The sequence below is a fragment of the Linepithema humile genome, chromosome 8 (genome assembly GCF_040581485.1).
Source record: "Linepithema humile isolate Giens D197 chromosome 8, Lhum_UNIL_v1.0, whole genome shotgun sequence".
Lineage (NCBI taxonomy): Eukaryota > Metazoa > Arthropoda > Insecta > Hymenoptera > Formicidae > Linepithema > Linepithema humile.
Genome location: NC_090135.1, coordinates 4,128,695 through 4,143,623, shown reverse-complemented (window position 1 = coordinate 4,143,623; position 14,929 = coordinate 4,128,695). Strand labels below are relative to the sequence as shown.

The following is a 14,929-nucleotide window of genomic DNA, read 5'->3' as shown; positions in this document are numbered from 1 at the left end:
TTTTTTTATTCTGAAATAAAATAATTCCAATTTTTTAGGCCGAATTTCTACTGAGCGCGTCACGCGCGGCGTTATTTGTCGCGTCACGAATTAACCAATCAAAACATCCCATTTTATTCGCGCGGCAAATGATGCAATAAAATGGGATGTTTTGATTGGTTAATTCGTGACGCAGCGGATAACGCGACGCGTGACGCGCCCAGTGGAAATTCGGCCTTAGGGTGAAATCAGATGATACGGAAAAAAGCTGCGGAACGGAGAGTGCGTTGTTGAGACAGCCAATCACAGCTATTGCGTACGATTGTATTTTGCAAGTGATTGGCTGTCTCAATGACGCACTCTCCGTTCCGCAGCTCTTCTCCATATCATCTGATTTCACCCTTAGGATGAAATTAGATGATTTGAAAAAGAGCTGCGGAACGGAGAGTGCGTCATTGAGACAGCCAATCACAGCTATTGTGTACGATTGTATTCCGCAAGTGATTGGTTGTCTCAATGACGCATTTCCCGTTCCGCAGCTCTTTTCCGTATCATCTAATTTCACCCTTAGGTTTGTTCTTTATTGCCAAGATCTATAGAGAGAAGGTTACTTCAGTAAAACCGGTTGTTGGCGAGGGACGATGAAGGAAGGGGAGAGCTAGAAACAGCTTGTGGCGAGAGGCGATGAAGTAAAGGGGGAGCTAGAAACAGCTTGAAGGCGAGGGGGCGTTGAAGAAAGGGGAGAGCCTTAGAACATATAAGCCGAGAGCACAAGCTTTTACATAAAGCATAACGCATAAGCATAAGAAAATTGATTGGTCTATATATAAGCATAAGCAAATGCATAAGGAAATGGACCAATCAATTTCCTTATGCTTATGCGTTATGCTTTATGCAAAAGTCTGTGCTCCGGCCAATATACTGGAAGGGGCATAGCCTATCTAAATATACATAACAAAAGTGTCTCCTACATCTATCTATCCTTGTCTGTACAAAATCAGTCAATGCGCTTGCGCGAATGAATAACCGCTTAAGTTGAAAGTAGAAAGATTTAAAATAGGTGGAAGGCATTTGAAAATTTGATTATAACAATTTATTCTTTAAGTTATATTATAATATAATTGCAATATATTATAAATTATATATAATAATATGTAGTAATATGTAATAATAATCTTGCGAAATAAAATAAAAATAATGATGCACATAACCAAAAACAAATACTGTAATGAACAATAATTATATACAGAATGTACAGGATGAACTAAAATAAGATAACAAATTTTGAGGAGCGAGACCAAATATAAAAAAAAATTTGACATCAACATATGACCGTCAAACCCACTGTTACTGATATAAAATATATATTATTAATAAAAAATAAAAAAGTAATATTTATTATTATGTAATATTCTCGCTCTTCTAAAGTTTGTTATCTTATTTTAATTATATCTTGTATATATAGTAACTAGTACAATAAAAATTAGTATAATAAATAATAAAAAAAATATTTAAAAACTTTATTGATGTTTAAATCTTTAGGAAATCTAAACGTTGTGGACAGAATATATAATAACATTTTAGATTATTTTAATGTACGTTATACGTACAATATATCTTTTATATTTCTAAATTAATTCAAGATATAACCTCAAAGCTTTAAATAAAACAAAGTAAATCTATACTTACGCATGAAGAGATATTTTGCTACGGTTTGTTGAGTTACATAAAATGCAATAACATCCCATTTTTACATACATTTTTATTACTTTATTACTATACTCGATACTATACTTTTTTATGATTATTTCTTTAGACTTGATAATATTGGAAGGCTTGTCATAGATAAGCTTGTCTAGTTTGTCATCACACACATCAACATAATCGACGCATGCGTATTGCAATAAAATGTACAGACAAGGATAGATAGATGTTGAGGACAACGGCAAGTCAGCTAGCCCCTTCCAGTATATATGTTCTAAGGGGAGAACATGATGATCTCATCTGCAAACAGTAGCTGTCTGAGATAGCTTCTGCTCGCAGATGACATCATCATTGCCTCTCTTGCCGCTTGCCTAGAGTCCCTATATATAGAGTCTGGCCACTCTTGTGTTTATTTTTATTGGTCAAAACAAAGTTTGGAAAAACATGGCGGAACCAATAGGAATTCTTATAGAAAGTATAATAATTTGAAAAGAAATAGAACAAAAAAATTAATAACAATTAATATTATTCTTTTCTAGAAATTTTTAATTGAAAAATAAAAAAAAATTAACTAATAATACTTAAAATCATATCATTACAGTACATATTATTATTACTTATATATTCAGTATCACAATAATGTTTGTATCACAATAATAAATAAAACTCATTTAAATAAAACTTATTATAAATAAAACTCATTGTAAATAAAACTATTAAAAACAATGTAAGGTTAGAATTACAATTTTTATGACAAATCCTACTTCTTTATAATATCATTATTCTTAGATATTTTAATTTAAAAACCATATACCAAATAATTGTACTTACTTTTATAGGCTTTACTCTGCTTTTATTAATACTATCAATTTGTAGTCGAATAAGGTGTAGTCAATGAAAGTTTTATTCCATAAATATGGTAAATACAAGATGCGTCTATGCATATACCGCCGCCATGTTTTTCCAAAACTAATCGAGTGGCCAGACTCTATATATAGGGACTCTACGCTCGCCCTTTTCTTTATTTTCCCCTCTTGCCGCTCGCCCCTCTCTGCATTTGTCCCTTTTGCTGCTTGTCCCTCTTTGCGTATGAGGTAACCTTCTCTCTACAGATCTTGCTTTATTGCTGCACTGAGTTCACACTGCACTGAACTGAATTGAAATAGTGCAAGCGGGGATAAGTTAGTGTAAGTAAGTATAGGTTTGTTCCATTGAGTAAAAAGAAACAGGAGGGAGCGTTTGGTCTTAATGGCCGGTTTATGCTTCGGTCTTAATCTTAATCTTAAGAGTTGATAACGTAGAATGCCATAAGGGCGTTTATACTTCCCTAGTCTTAATCTTATAGCGTTTTCGATTATACAGGGTTTGAACGACCCAAGGTTGGTTCATGACGTCATTCAATCTGTGTGAGGTTACTAGAAACAGGATCAGATCCGAATCGTGTTCGATTTATAAACGTAGTACTTACTACGTATATTATTTGATCGAAGTTTTAACCTAGAATCGAGAGAGTTAATGCAAAATCAAGAGTTAATGCAAAATATACAAGACTTATATTTTGTAAGTTATTAATAATCTGATATTTTAATGAATAATAAAGAATATAATACAATATATATATATATTAGATTTTTTATTAATTAAGAAGTATAAATATCTTAATTTATATAATTTGTGTATAATTTTTGTATGTAGTTTGTAAATTTACACTGTAAATTATATAAAATTTATTTAATAACAATCTGTTTTTTTTCAGGAATCAAGAAAAAATGATAATTAAGAGAGCAATTCTTAATGAAGAAGGAAGCACAATAGAAAATAATGATAACCAGATTTTATGTGAGTTAATGAATGATAAAGGTCAGTGTTTATAATTGCTTTTTATTAGATAATGTATATATTAATTATATAAAACGCTTATTGAAAACTGAATAAATAATGTTTCATGAATATAAGTTTGTCAAATAAAAATCTTTTTTTTAATTTTAGGTAAAAATGAAATAAAATTTATTTCCAAAGAATATTTAAAATCAACTGGTATCTTTGACTCATCATTAATAGGTAAATGTATAATATATATATATATATATCGTGTTATATAAATATATATTAGGATAATAATTATAAATACATATATTTTTTCTATTAAAGAAGATTCTTATTTTAAATATTATACTGAAAAGAATCTTTATTTTAAATACTAAATTTTTTTAATTACAGAGATTACTTCAAAGACAAATAAAATGTCTGATCAGAAAGTATCTGATCAGAAAGAGAATGAAGAGTCTAATAACATTAATATACATAGATGGACTGAAAACGAAACAAAATATTTACTCCAACAGTATAGTATATATTTTCCCCAAATCGGTCCATATCGAATGTTCAAGAATAGAATTACTATGTTTAAACAAATAAGCGAGGATTTGTTCGAAAAATTTGACATTAGAGTTACTGCAACACAATGCGCTAATAGATATAAGAATGTTAGAAGAGAAAAAAATATTGCATTGTACAATAATAAAATTTCTGGAAATGCTCCAACCGAAGTACCCTACAACGATGAATTCGAGGAAATTAAAAATATTGATGATAGTTTTGAACCAGAAATTTTAATTGGAGTAAATCATATAGAAATAAACAAAAAGATAGATGCAACTAAAAGAAATATTGACACATCTAATTCACTGACAATAAGTGATACTGAAACATCTGATACATCTGAAATATCTTCATATAAACCTGAAAAAAAATTAAAATTAAATACATTCGAACAAGTTCTAAGAGAAATATCTGCCACCGCAGAAAAAAACAGAGATCGGCGTCATAAAGAAAAATGTAATTTACTGCTATCTTTATTTGGAAAATCACAAAATTCTAGTTCTACAGAAAACTAAATGCAATATATGTTTCTTATATGCTGTGATGTTTTTATTATATGTTGTGATATGTTTATTTCTAAAGTTATATTTATATTTAAAGAAAAAATGATAAAGACTGATTATTTTTTGTTAAAAAATATAATTTTAATTTTTTTTTGTGTACGTACGAGAATGTTTACTACATGCTGTGATTTTGCTGTTTAGTGATAACATTAATATTTTTTAAAGTTTATTTAAAAAAAAAAAAGATAAAGACAATAATTGTTACTTTTAATTAATTATAATTTTTATTTTTATTTTTATATGTACAAAAGTACTGATTTAAAATTCTTAAAAATGTTACTTTCACATATATCACACAGGTATATTTTTTATTTTGGTTATAATCGATATCAGTATGTCTTTGTTGTGCTGGTAGTATTACTTTATTGGAAAATAGCAATATAACATTTATTATACTTAAAATATTATATAATGTATGTAACATATTATATGTATAAAAAATGTTTCTTAATAAAATTATTATATTGTATTTCTGTGCTTTTTATTTTGATAATAGCATAAGTTTTTTTTTATATTTGTATAAAACAATTATTTAAACAAAAGAATTTTTAGTCTAAAATAATGTTCTTTATTTTTATAATTATATTGAAATACATATTATAACATATTAAAACTATACGTTTTATATATATTAAAACTATTAATGTAAGTTTAAAATCATATTAACATAAGTCTTATTAATATAAGTTTTATAATAAGTCTTATCTTATAATAAGTAAAAGTAAAAATGTATGTGAAATAGGAAATCAGTATCATAAAAAAAAAGAAAATAATTTTATCATATATAAATATGTTATCTATGAATGAAATGATTCCATAAATTTATCAGCTAACATATCCCTTTTTCGTTTACCAGCCTCTCTCTGTCTATACGAATTATTAATATATTCACCTGTTTCTTCATAAATTGCAATATATTCTTGTAGTAACATGTCATTGTTATAAACACATAAATTGTGCATTACGCAACAAGCAATAATAAATTTAGACATTTTTAAAACAGACCACATCTCTAATCGAATTAGCTGTCTAAATCTGGTTTTTAAAAGACCGAATGTATTTTCTATTTTTACTCTAGCTTTACAAAATGCATTATTGAATTTTTTCTGTGTTGCAGTTAAAGTGCCACAATCTTTATATGGGGTTATCAAATTTACAGACAAAGGATATGCAGCATCCCCGATTAAATGATACTGATCTCCCATTTCACATACATTTTTTCGAATAAAAGACATCTTATAGATTCGAGCGTCATGTACTTTACTGGAAATCCCTGTAAAAACATCAATGAATCTGTTTTCAGCATCACAAATTCCTTGCAATGTGATAGCTGTCTCATCATGTCGATTAACATATGTAGATCTAATTTTGTGACAAGGAGTTCGAATAGGAATGTATGAGCCATCAATGCATCCAATAATGCCAGAAATACCACAGATCTACAAAAATAATAGAAAATAGAAAAAAATTATCAAGAAAAATTATATTTATTGTTTTATACGTAATTTCGTTAACTTTTATAGATATTGAAATATTTTAGATGTAGAAATATTTAAGAGATAGTTTCTTTATATATACATATATAATGTAAATTGATATATATATATATATATATATATATTAATTTACATATCAATTTACATATATATATATATATATGTAAATTGATATGTAAATAAAATAATTTTAAATAATATATAATTTACCTCCTTAAATTTTTCCGCATGTCTCTCTCTTTCTTCAGCAGTCTGAGGAAACTGAATTAATGATGGAGCTAAATTATATAAAAATTCTATGACCCTATTAATCATAAGCATAGTAGTAGAAAAACTAGCATTGAATAAATTTGCAACATCGCGTATAACACATTTATTGCTTGCAAACCTAAAATTAAGATTAAAAACAAATTAAGACTAAAATTAAGATTAACAACAAATATTTTGATACTATTTTCATATAATATTTCATATATTTCATATATATGATATATGAATATTTCATATATAATTTTATGAATAATATCTTTTTGATATAATATAATTTTATAAATTGCATCATTTCATTTACATATTTTATTATAATTCTTAATACTACAAACATTAATATATATTTGCATACCATAAGAAACATAAAATATGTTTTTTAGCTGCTTTTGTCTTTATGCCTCTTCTTCCTGATGGATAATATTCACTTCTTTTAAACATATTAATGAGTAAATTACAAGTTTTACGTGAAACACGAAAATGATTTTTAAACTGTAAAAAAATATATCATAATTATTAATTGTTATATTATACTTTTTTTATTTTAAAAATATGTTGTATAGGTTATGTATCTACTAACTTCATTATCATCATATTTATCAACTATTTTTGTAAAGTTTTGTACACGATGTATACGTCGCTTTTGTTTTATTTTATATATTGTTCTTGCTTTTATTTCTAATTCAACATCATCATCACTATCAGATGAAAATAAAAATTCCGTAAGAGCCACAAGTTGCTTTTGATGCGACATTTTTTAGAATTACGCTATATAATGTATGTAACTAGAACCCAATTTAGATCAGAACCTATTTTAGCTCGAACATGTGTTTCTAGGGAATTACGATTAACCAACCTTGGGTCGTTCAAACCCTGTATAATCGAAAACGCTATTAGTCTTAATCTTAATCTTGGAAAGATCCCATCTTTTAACTTTAGTCCCTAATGTCCTAAGGCCGGGCCAATGAGGTAAGTCTGACGTCCGACGCAGCACGAAACCGCGCGAAATAATGGTTTTCGATTCTTGTAAAATACGAAAATGAGTGATGCTGATTTAATTGAATGTGTCCAACAATTCGATGTTGTTTGGAATAAAAAAATCCAAATTATAAAAATAAATTAGTGGTGAAGAATAGTTGGAACGCTATTGGAGAAGCGCTAAATTTAAGTGGTAAGTTAGTATGTAGAATCTAACCTCTTAAATTGAAAGAACAAAAACTGTGTAGGAGTGTTTTTATAGTTTTTCTATTACAATTTGTGGTTAGGTTAGGTTAGGTTTTGTTACATTTGCACATGCGTAGTCCGAATTTCCAGGGAAGCATAAACGAGTCCTTAAGATTAAGTTAAGACTAAGACTAAGATTAAGATTAAGACCGAAGCATAAACCAGCCATAAAAGTGCGGACGGAAGTGACTATATAAAGTGGTCGCTCAAGATGGCCGCTCAAGAGCGCCAATATTGAATGACTTGTTATGTTTAATTAGGAAATAATGTACAATTAAAAGAAAATAACTATAATATGCAACAATAATACCAAATTTTAATGGCGTTTTTCATTGAGATTGCACTCGTGCAGTATTTCCATAAGAGCAATGTTAAAATCTAAAATCTAAATTTATATTAAATCCTTCGTCCTTACAAAAATTTATCCATGCATTTCTTTGATCTGGATTTTTCGGAAACCTGTTTGTGAGTGAAAATTATTTAGTAATTATTGTGAATCTACAATTTCACAATACTATACATATAATTATAATCTCCAAAATAAAAATCTCATTATTGTTGATAATACTAACCGATGAAACGTTATTCCATGATTTCGAGCTGCTGCTGTTATGCCACAAGCTCTACAGTATACCATTTTGATCGTTTATTTCCATACACTGTTGCATAAAAGACTATACACTGCATATTAATGTGTACGGCGTACGATATGCCGCTTGCCGCAATGCTCGAGCATTCCCTCTCACTTTCAAAAAGTGATCGCTCAAGATGGCTGCCATGACGTACATCCGTCCGCGGATTTACCTAGTCCTGGCTAGTATATGCTCCCTCCTGTTTCTTTTTACTCAATGGTTTGTTCTTTATTGCCGAACTTTCTGCACTAGTGTACACTAGTGACAGAGAGAAGCCTGAGAGGGGTCATGCCGTCGTTTTTCGTACGACGCTTTCTCTAGGCCGTACAGTAGCGCTAACTGGATTTTAGTTCTATCGAAATGATGAGAAAATTTATTTTATTGCACATGCGCATACATAAAAATATTTCAATATAATATAATAACTCATATCGTTGTCCGTAATATATACTAAAATGAAAAAAAATCATGCGCAGCTATAATAAAACATATTAATAGATCCATAATATTTCCGTTTTTTTTTTATTAAAACTGCTATGGTAAAACGGCTGATTGGCATTTTTTCAGCCGGCGGAACTACATGGCCAGATCCACTTTTCGCTATGGTAAAACCAGAGAGAAGACTGAAAGTGGACATGCCCGCATTTTTCGTGTTTCTGTGGGCTAGCGCCTCTATGTGCACAAAACGTGCACATTGAACTACGTAGCCAATGTCCACGAATCCCGTAGGTAATGTCCACGATCTTTTGGGTCTCTTCCGTGCTATGTCCACGACTTTTTGGTTCCGATATGTGCTATATCTACAAAGTGTCGGTAATGCATACTTGTAAAACATGATTATGTATATCAATCAGATTTGAAATATAAATACACACGTATTGTAGCATATAATATAAATACATGTATTGTAGCATTTATTTTTGCATTTACAGTTTATTTAGCAAAAGATGAGTTATTTTCAATAACCTGTGTAATTTGAAAATGTACATTTAAATTATTTTAATAAATTACTTCTATAATTTCGCGCGCGCGTGTGTGTGTGTGTGTGTGTGTGTGTGCGTGCGTGCGTGTGTGTAAATAAAGTATTGCATTTTTGTTAATATTTAAAAAGATGATAAACTTGTATAGATATTTCATACAGTAATGACCAATAATTTATTTTGAATATTAAAAGCCAGGGTTGGGCGTTTACACATAAACTATAATAGATGCAAAAATACTCGCATATTAAACATAAATGCAAGCTAAACAGTAAAAACAATCTTTTTATCTATAATTTGAGAAGACTATAGTTATGAACTGTCGCAAGAAAGTATGTAAATTGTAATCTTGAATTTTGGAGTACAATTTACGAAAAATTACAACATAATGTAAAATGAACAAAGATATACATTTTTAATTAACAATCTAACACATATAAAGGAAAGGCTCAAATGATAGCTATCACATAATATAATAGAAAGGCATTGAGAGCCGTCGCGGGATGTTAGTGCGGAATTTTAATTTTTCTTAAAGAAATTAATTTATTAGTCTACGTGAGACAGTTAACTTTGTACACCAATTTCTGGTTCGAGATACTTAAAGTGTATGAAAATTTTAGTACATTGTTCTTACATATGGAGAATCAGTATGTACTGATAGGAATTATTAGAAAGAAAGGAAGAGAGAAAAAATATCAGCCGGGAAGCTTTCCCGGCTTAGCCACTCGCGCCCTGATATTTTTTCTCTCTTCTTTTCTTTCTAATAATTCCTATCAGTACATACTTAATCAATAGACCATGTTATTTCATAATCGGGATATGATGCTATTATTTTTCCATCGTAATACAAATATTTATTTGTATTACGATGGGCAAGCGGAAGACCCGGGTTCAATTCCCGGCTTAGCCACTCGCGACCTGATATTTTTTCTCTCTTCCTTTCTCTCCAATAATTCCTATATGTAAGTAAATGTTTCTCGATATGAGAACAATATACTTATAATTTCGTACACATACGTATCTCAATGTGAGATCGGTGTACAATTTAACTGTCTCTTGTAGATTAATTTATTAAAATAATTCTTTAAGAAATTAAATTAAAAATGTTGCACTAACATCCTGCGATGGCTCTGGATGCCCCTTCTATTATATTTGACAAATATTTATGTTTTCTTAACAAGCTTGCCAATCTTTTTACCAAATGTGGAAAATCAAATGATGCATAATATTTTTTTTTATTATGTATAAAATATGTCTTATCTGAGTGCACACCAAGTTGAGCATAAGCGCTTTGATTAGATGGACCTTGATCGCACGTTATAAGTCGTACATCAGCACCCGTTTTGCTCAATCTATCTAAGCATTCTTTCATTAAAATCATTATTTCTTCCGCTTTCATACATTTTCCTGGGAGAAAATATGCTAGCGGTTGACGCCATGGATGAAGCGCATTTATACTATCCACACAAAATACAAATACGCATTTTGTCCTTTCATTTTTCCTTCCTAAAGGCCCAAGATCAACGAGTCCTTCTATTTGATCCAGACTAAATGAGTATTCTTCATATGATTTTATATACATTTCATCCCATTTTAAAGCACAAACTCTTTGTTCTACAGGTGTTACGTCCTGTACGGACCTTTCCCTTGCACAAGTTTCTCACGATCAGTCGGGAAAATTCAAAGAAACGTTCCAAAAATATTATTTTAATGATTTAAGATCCCGAATGTACCATAATAATCTTTTAGGCCTTCAATCGAAAATTTGTCGAGATAAGACACGCGACCGCGATAGTAGACTTTGAATTTTCGCCGACAGAAAAGCCGACGGAACGATATACATGTCATTCGAGCAATCCATTTATTAATCTTCAAACAACCTTTTTTATCTTATTTTTATTAACAACCCCTCGGAAGGAATGTCTCCCTTCCAGAACCCAAAATTTCGAGTATAAAAGGAAGACACCCACCCGTGAAAGCGGCAGTTAAGCAGTTTTTAGTTAGAGAGTCAGCCAGTTAGTAGAGAGAGGCTTTTAGTATTTCCCGAACAGTTTGAATATTGGGACTTAGAAACAATTCGCAACATTTTTAATTGACTGTAAGAGTTTGTAATAAAATAGATTCAGTAAAGTGTCTGTTAAAACTATTCGATCTCTTTTCTCGTGTACAACCTACACCCTACCTAACACCCAACCACCCAGTTATCTCTCTGAATCAGCACTCAGAACTATTTGCTCCGGTGCGGACCACCGCACGTTGTACTTGGTTTCTGTATCCCCGCTAATCGTGGTGCGGACCACCGCACGCTTTTAGCCTGGAATTTTCAGATTGACGACATTATCCTTCATGCCCAAATCTAAGACGCGACGTGGGGGAGTAAAATACCGTGCGCGCCAATTACTTCTCCAGTACACGAGACCGGTTACGGAAGACAATTCAGAATACATCGGTGTTCAAAGAAATTATTTTGACTTCGAATACGAGGATCTGTGCAACGCCTCCGATCAGTTTTCCCGGCGCGAAGGATATAACGCTCATCGGCCGTGGCCCTTCACTCTCATCCCCCTCAGCTGCAATCAATCTCCGATCGACCCAGTGCGGATACCACTAACTGACCCCAGGAGGATCAAGTACACCTCAAGGCCGACTACACCTGGACTTTAGGATTGGAGATCTAAACACATTTCGAAGACATCCAAGTAGTAAGTCTAATTTTCACAATCATCTCTCTCTCTCTCACCTCTCTCTCTCTCTCAAACACCTCTCCTTTTGAAAAATTGCACGAGGTTCCGCCCTTGGTAAAAAGAGTTAATTCTCTTGACCAGAAAAGGGAACCACGAACGATTGGTTGAGGCCTCTAACAGGGTAATATCGATCTTTACGATCGTTGACCTGTTCTCAGCCAAGGAAAATCGTTCGGCTCGCGCGGTCGCCTCTCCTCATACCGACCAGCGAGCAAACACCACAAATTTATACTTTTATTGTTGCGTCCGTCCGTATACCTGACCCGCTCCTTTCCCTCCAGGTTAGGACGTAACACAGGCAACTTTGAAATTTTTTCCTGCAATTTGCGGAATATAACATCACAAAATCCTGGCATTATATTAAATTCTTCGTGCCATCTTCTAATAGTTCGTTCTGCAAAAAAATTGCAACCTGCCTTTTGTAAACGACGCAATGCAGATGCCGAATAATAAAAAAGCTGTTTCAAAAGAGTTTTTTCTTCCTCTGTATATGCCGCATGTGGAGTATGGAGTTGTTAATTAATCATTGCTTTTGCAACGGGATGCAGATTTTGTTCATTAATTAAATTTTATATTTTCTTTTTGTTATTTTTTTTATTTATTTTTTTTTAGCTATTTGGCGACGTTGTAAACGCAATTTTGAACGCTTTATAGTCTGCCGCAAACGAATATTTTCACGTTTTAAACTTTTAATTATCTTTTCTGGATTATATTCTTTTTCACAATTTTGTCATTAACAGATCACACTTATCAATGTTTTCATATCTTACAGGTTCTAAATGCATCCATTCTGTAATATCTTTCTCTTCTAATGATTTGTCAAAATTTAATTTTGCTAGAAGATAAGTTTGTTTGAATCGATCTAATAATTGCTTATTTATTTTATCATTATGATCGATATTAAATGATGTTCCTGCAATTGCGTTATTATATGTATTTTCTACTTCTTCCATTTCTTTTATTTGGTTTTGTTTTTTTTTTGCTCTTTGCATCTCTCCTATTTCCATAGCTGCCTCAGATTTTTCTTCTAAATTTATCAAATCATTAAATCGAATTGGCACAGCATCGCGTTTTAATGTTTTCTTGCCTTCTCCCTTAAATGAGTTAGCATTAAATGATCTGCACACAGACCAGCACGACGAAATGAATTGACAGTCCATTTTTCTAATTTAATATTCCCTAAAATAAAGTAATGAAAAACGATTGACAAATAGTAAATATTTTGAAAGTACTTTCAAAACATAATTATTTTATTTTCAAATAATAAATAAGATAATAATTGAGGACGCGGATCAAAGAACTCTTGCTCTGCGCTCAAATCGTGTAAAAGTATTGTCTAAACGTCTCAGAGCATGAAAATTTTGAAAGTCGCAAAATTAATTTTTTTTAATATAAACTTGTAGAGAACGACGAGACGGAACTTTTTTCTTTTTGCAGTTTTTTTGTTTGATGCTTATTTTTAATAATAAAAATAAAAAACTGAAAAATTTATATCCCCAAATTCAATAAGATTTTAAGATATAAATCGTCGTAATTTGGCCAAATTTTATTGAAATTGTTTGAAATTTGGTATACGCATGCAGTATAGTTTAGCGATGCCTACAAAACAAGCTAAAGAAGCTGAAAATCGCCTATTGTTTAATAATAATTAATTGCAAATTGAGGCCAATCGGTAACCATGTTTTTTTAGTTTCGCCGACAAAAAGTATCGAGGGAACTTGAAATTTGGAACAACTTCCAGTGATACATTTGTTCCTCACCACTGAAGGAAGATTTCTGGAAATTTTCAAATTGATTCATTGAAAATTTGCGGAAATATGCATTTTATAAGAAAACATGCGACGCCAGCAATGATAGCTTCGTGAGCGCTGAGCACCATTAGGCAGCGTACTCGTCGTTCGGTTTTCCAGGACTCGATTTTATAATAATTTTTTACAACTTTAACTATTGTTATTTGTTAAATTACTATCGTCTTAAAAACCGCGTCTCTGGAGTGTATGTGAAATATTTCGAAATAATAATAATAAAAGTATTTAATTAAGAAAGCCTATAAATAATAGTTCATCATTTCGATATTTCGTGGAAAGTGAGCGATTGTTTAAATGTATAACCATTAAAAAATTATTATAAAATCGAGTCCTGGAAATCCGAACGGCGAGTACGCTGCCTGATAGTGCTCAGCGCTCACAAAGCTATCATTGCCGGTATCGCATGTTTTCTTACAAAATGCATATTTCCGCAAATTTTCAATGAATCAATCTGAAAATTTCCAGAAATCTTCCTTCAGTAGTGAGGAACAAATGTATCACTGGAAGTTGTTCCAAATTTCAAGTTCCCTCGATACTTTTTGTCGGCGAAACTAAAAAAACGTGGTTACCGATTGGCCTCAATTTGCAATTAATTATTATTAAACAATAGGCGATTTTCAGCTTCTTTATTGTTTTGTAAGCATCGCTAGACTATACTGCATGCGTATACCAAATTTCAAACAATTTCAATAAAATTTGGCCAAATTACGACGATTTATATCTTAAAATCTTATTGAATTTAGGGATAAAAATTTTTTAGTTTTTTATTTTTATTATTAAAAATAAGCATCGAACAAAAACACTGCAAATAGAAAAAAGTTCCGTCTCGTCGATCTCTACAAGCCTATATTTAAACAAATTAATGTTGCGACTTTCAAAATTTTCATGCTCTGAGACGTTTGGACAATACTTTTACAGGATTTCAAGCGCTGGGCGAATTCTTTGATCCGGGCCGTCAATTCTATCTATCTGTTACGCTCGGTCGACCCGCTGAACTTATTTTTAGCCGAGCGCGCGTTACACAGGTACAGCGTTTTGTGTGTGCGTGAGATGTGCTTGGGCTCGAAATCCCGCTGATCTTATCCGCACGCGCTTATATTGTACTTTATTTAACTATTCTTTAATGTTTTTTTTATAAACTTCTTATATC

The 14,929-nt window shown here is 31.2% G+C and overlaps 1 protein-coding gene and 3 long non-coding RNA genes across 5 annotated transcripts in view; 1 reads left to right on the top strand and 3 right to left on the bottom strand.

The window, feature by feature from the left end:
* Positions 1-14,929, bottom strand: part of LOC105676918 (uncharacterized) — a 56,117-nt gene that overhangs the window by 5,242 nt on the left and 35,946 nt on the right. The window lies entirely within an intron of this gene.
* On the top strand, positions 2,917-5,097 carry LOC137001560 (uncharacterized). Its single transcript, XR_010891532.1, has 4 exons — positions 2,917-3,243; positions 3,440-3,543; positions 3,673-3,744; positions 3,904-5,097. It is a non-coding gene; the product is annotated as an uncharacterized lncRNA (long non-coding RNA).
* LOC137001557 (putative nuclease HARBI1) lies at positions 5,174-7,202 on the bottom strand. The gene is made up of 4 exons (XM_067360616.1): positions 6,972-7,202; positions 6,747-6,883; positions 6,335-6,512; positions 5,174-6,067 (listed from the first exon to the last, which is right to left on the bottom strand). The coding sequence occupies exons 1-4, from the start codon at positions 7,143-7,145 to the stop codon at positions 5,426-5,428; spliced, it is 1,131 nt and encodes a 376-aa protein (XP_067216717.1). The 5' UTR covers positions 7,146-7,202; the 3' UTR covers positions 5,174-5,425.
* Positions 7,621-9,186, bottom strand: LOC137001561 (uncharacterized). The gene is made up of 2 exons (XR_010891533.1): positions 8,188-9,186; positions 7,621-8,074 (listed from the first exon to the last, which is right to left on the bottom strand). It is a non-coding gene; the product is annotated as an uncharacterized lncRNA (long non-coding RNA).

Excerpts from the sequence above, each read along its gene's own strand:
- LOC137001557 (XM_067360616.1), bottom strand. The coding sequence starts at position 7,145 with ATGTCGCATCAAAAGCAACTTGTGGCTCTTACGGAATTTTTATTTTCA. Across the intron at positions 6,884-6,971 it reads ATAAATATGATGATAATGAA|TTTAAAAATCATTTTCGTGT; the intron begins GTTAGTAGATAC and ends ATTTTTTTACAG. Across the intron at positions 6,068-6,334 it reads ATGCGGAAAAATTTAAGGAG|ATCTGTGGTATTTCTGGCAT; the intron begins GTAAATTATATA and ends TTATTTTTGTAG.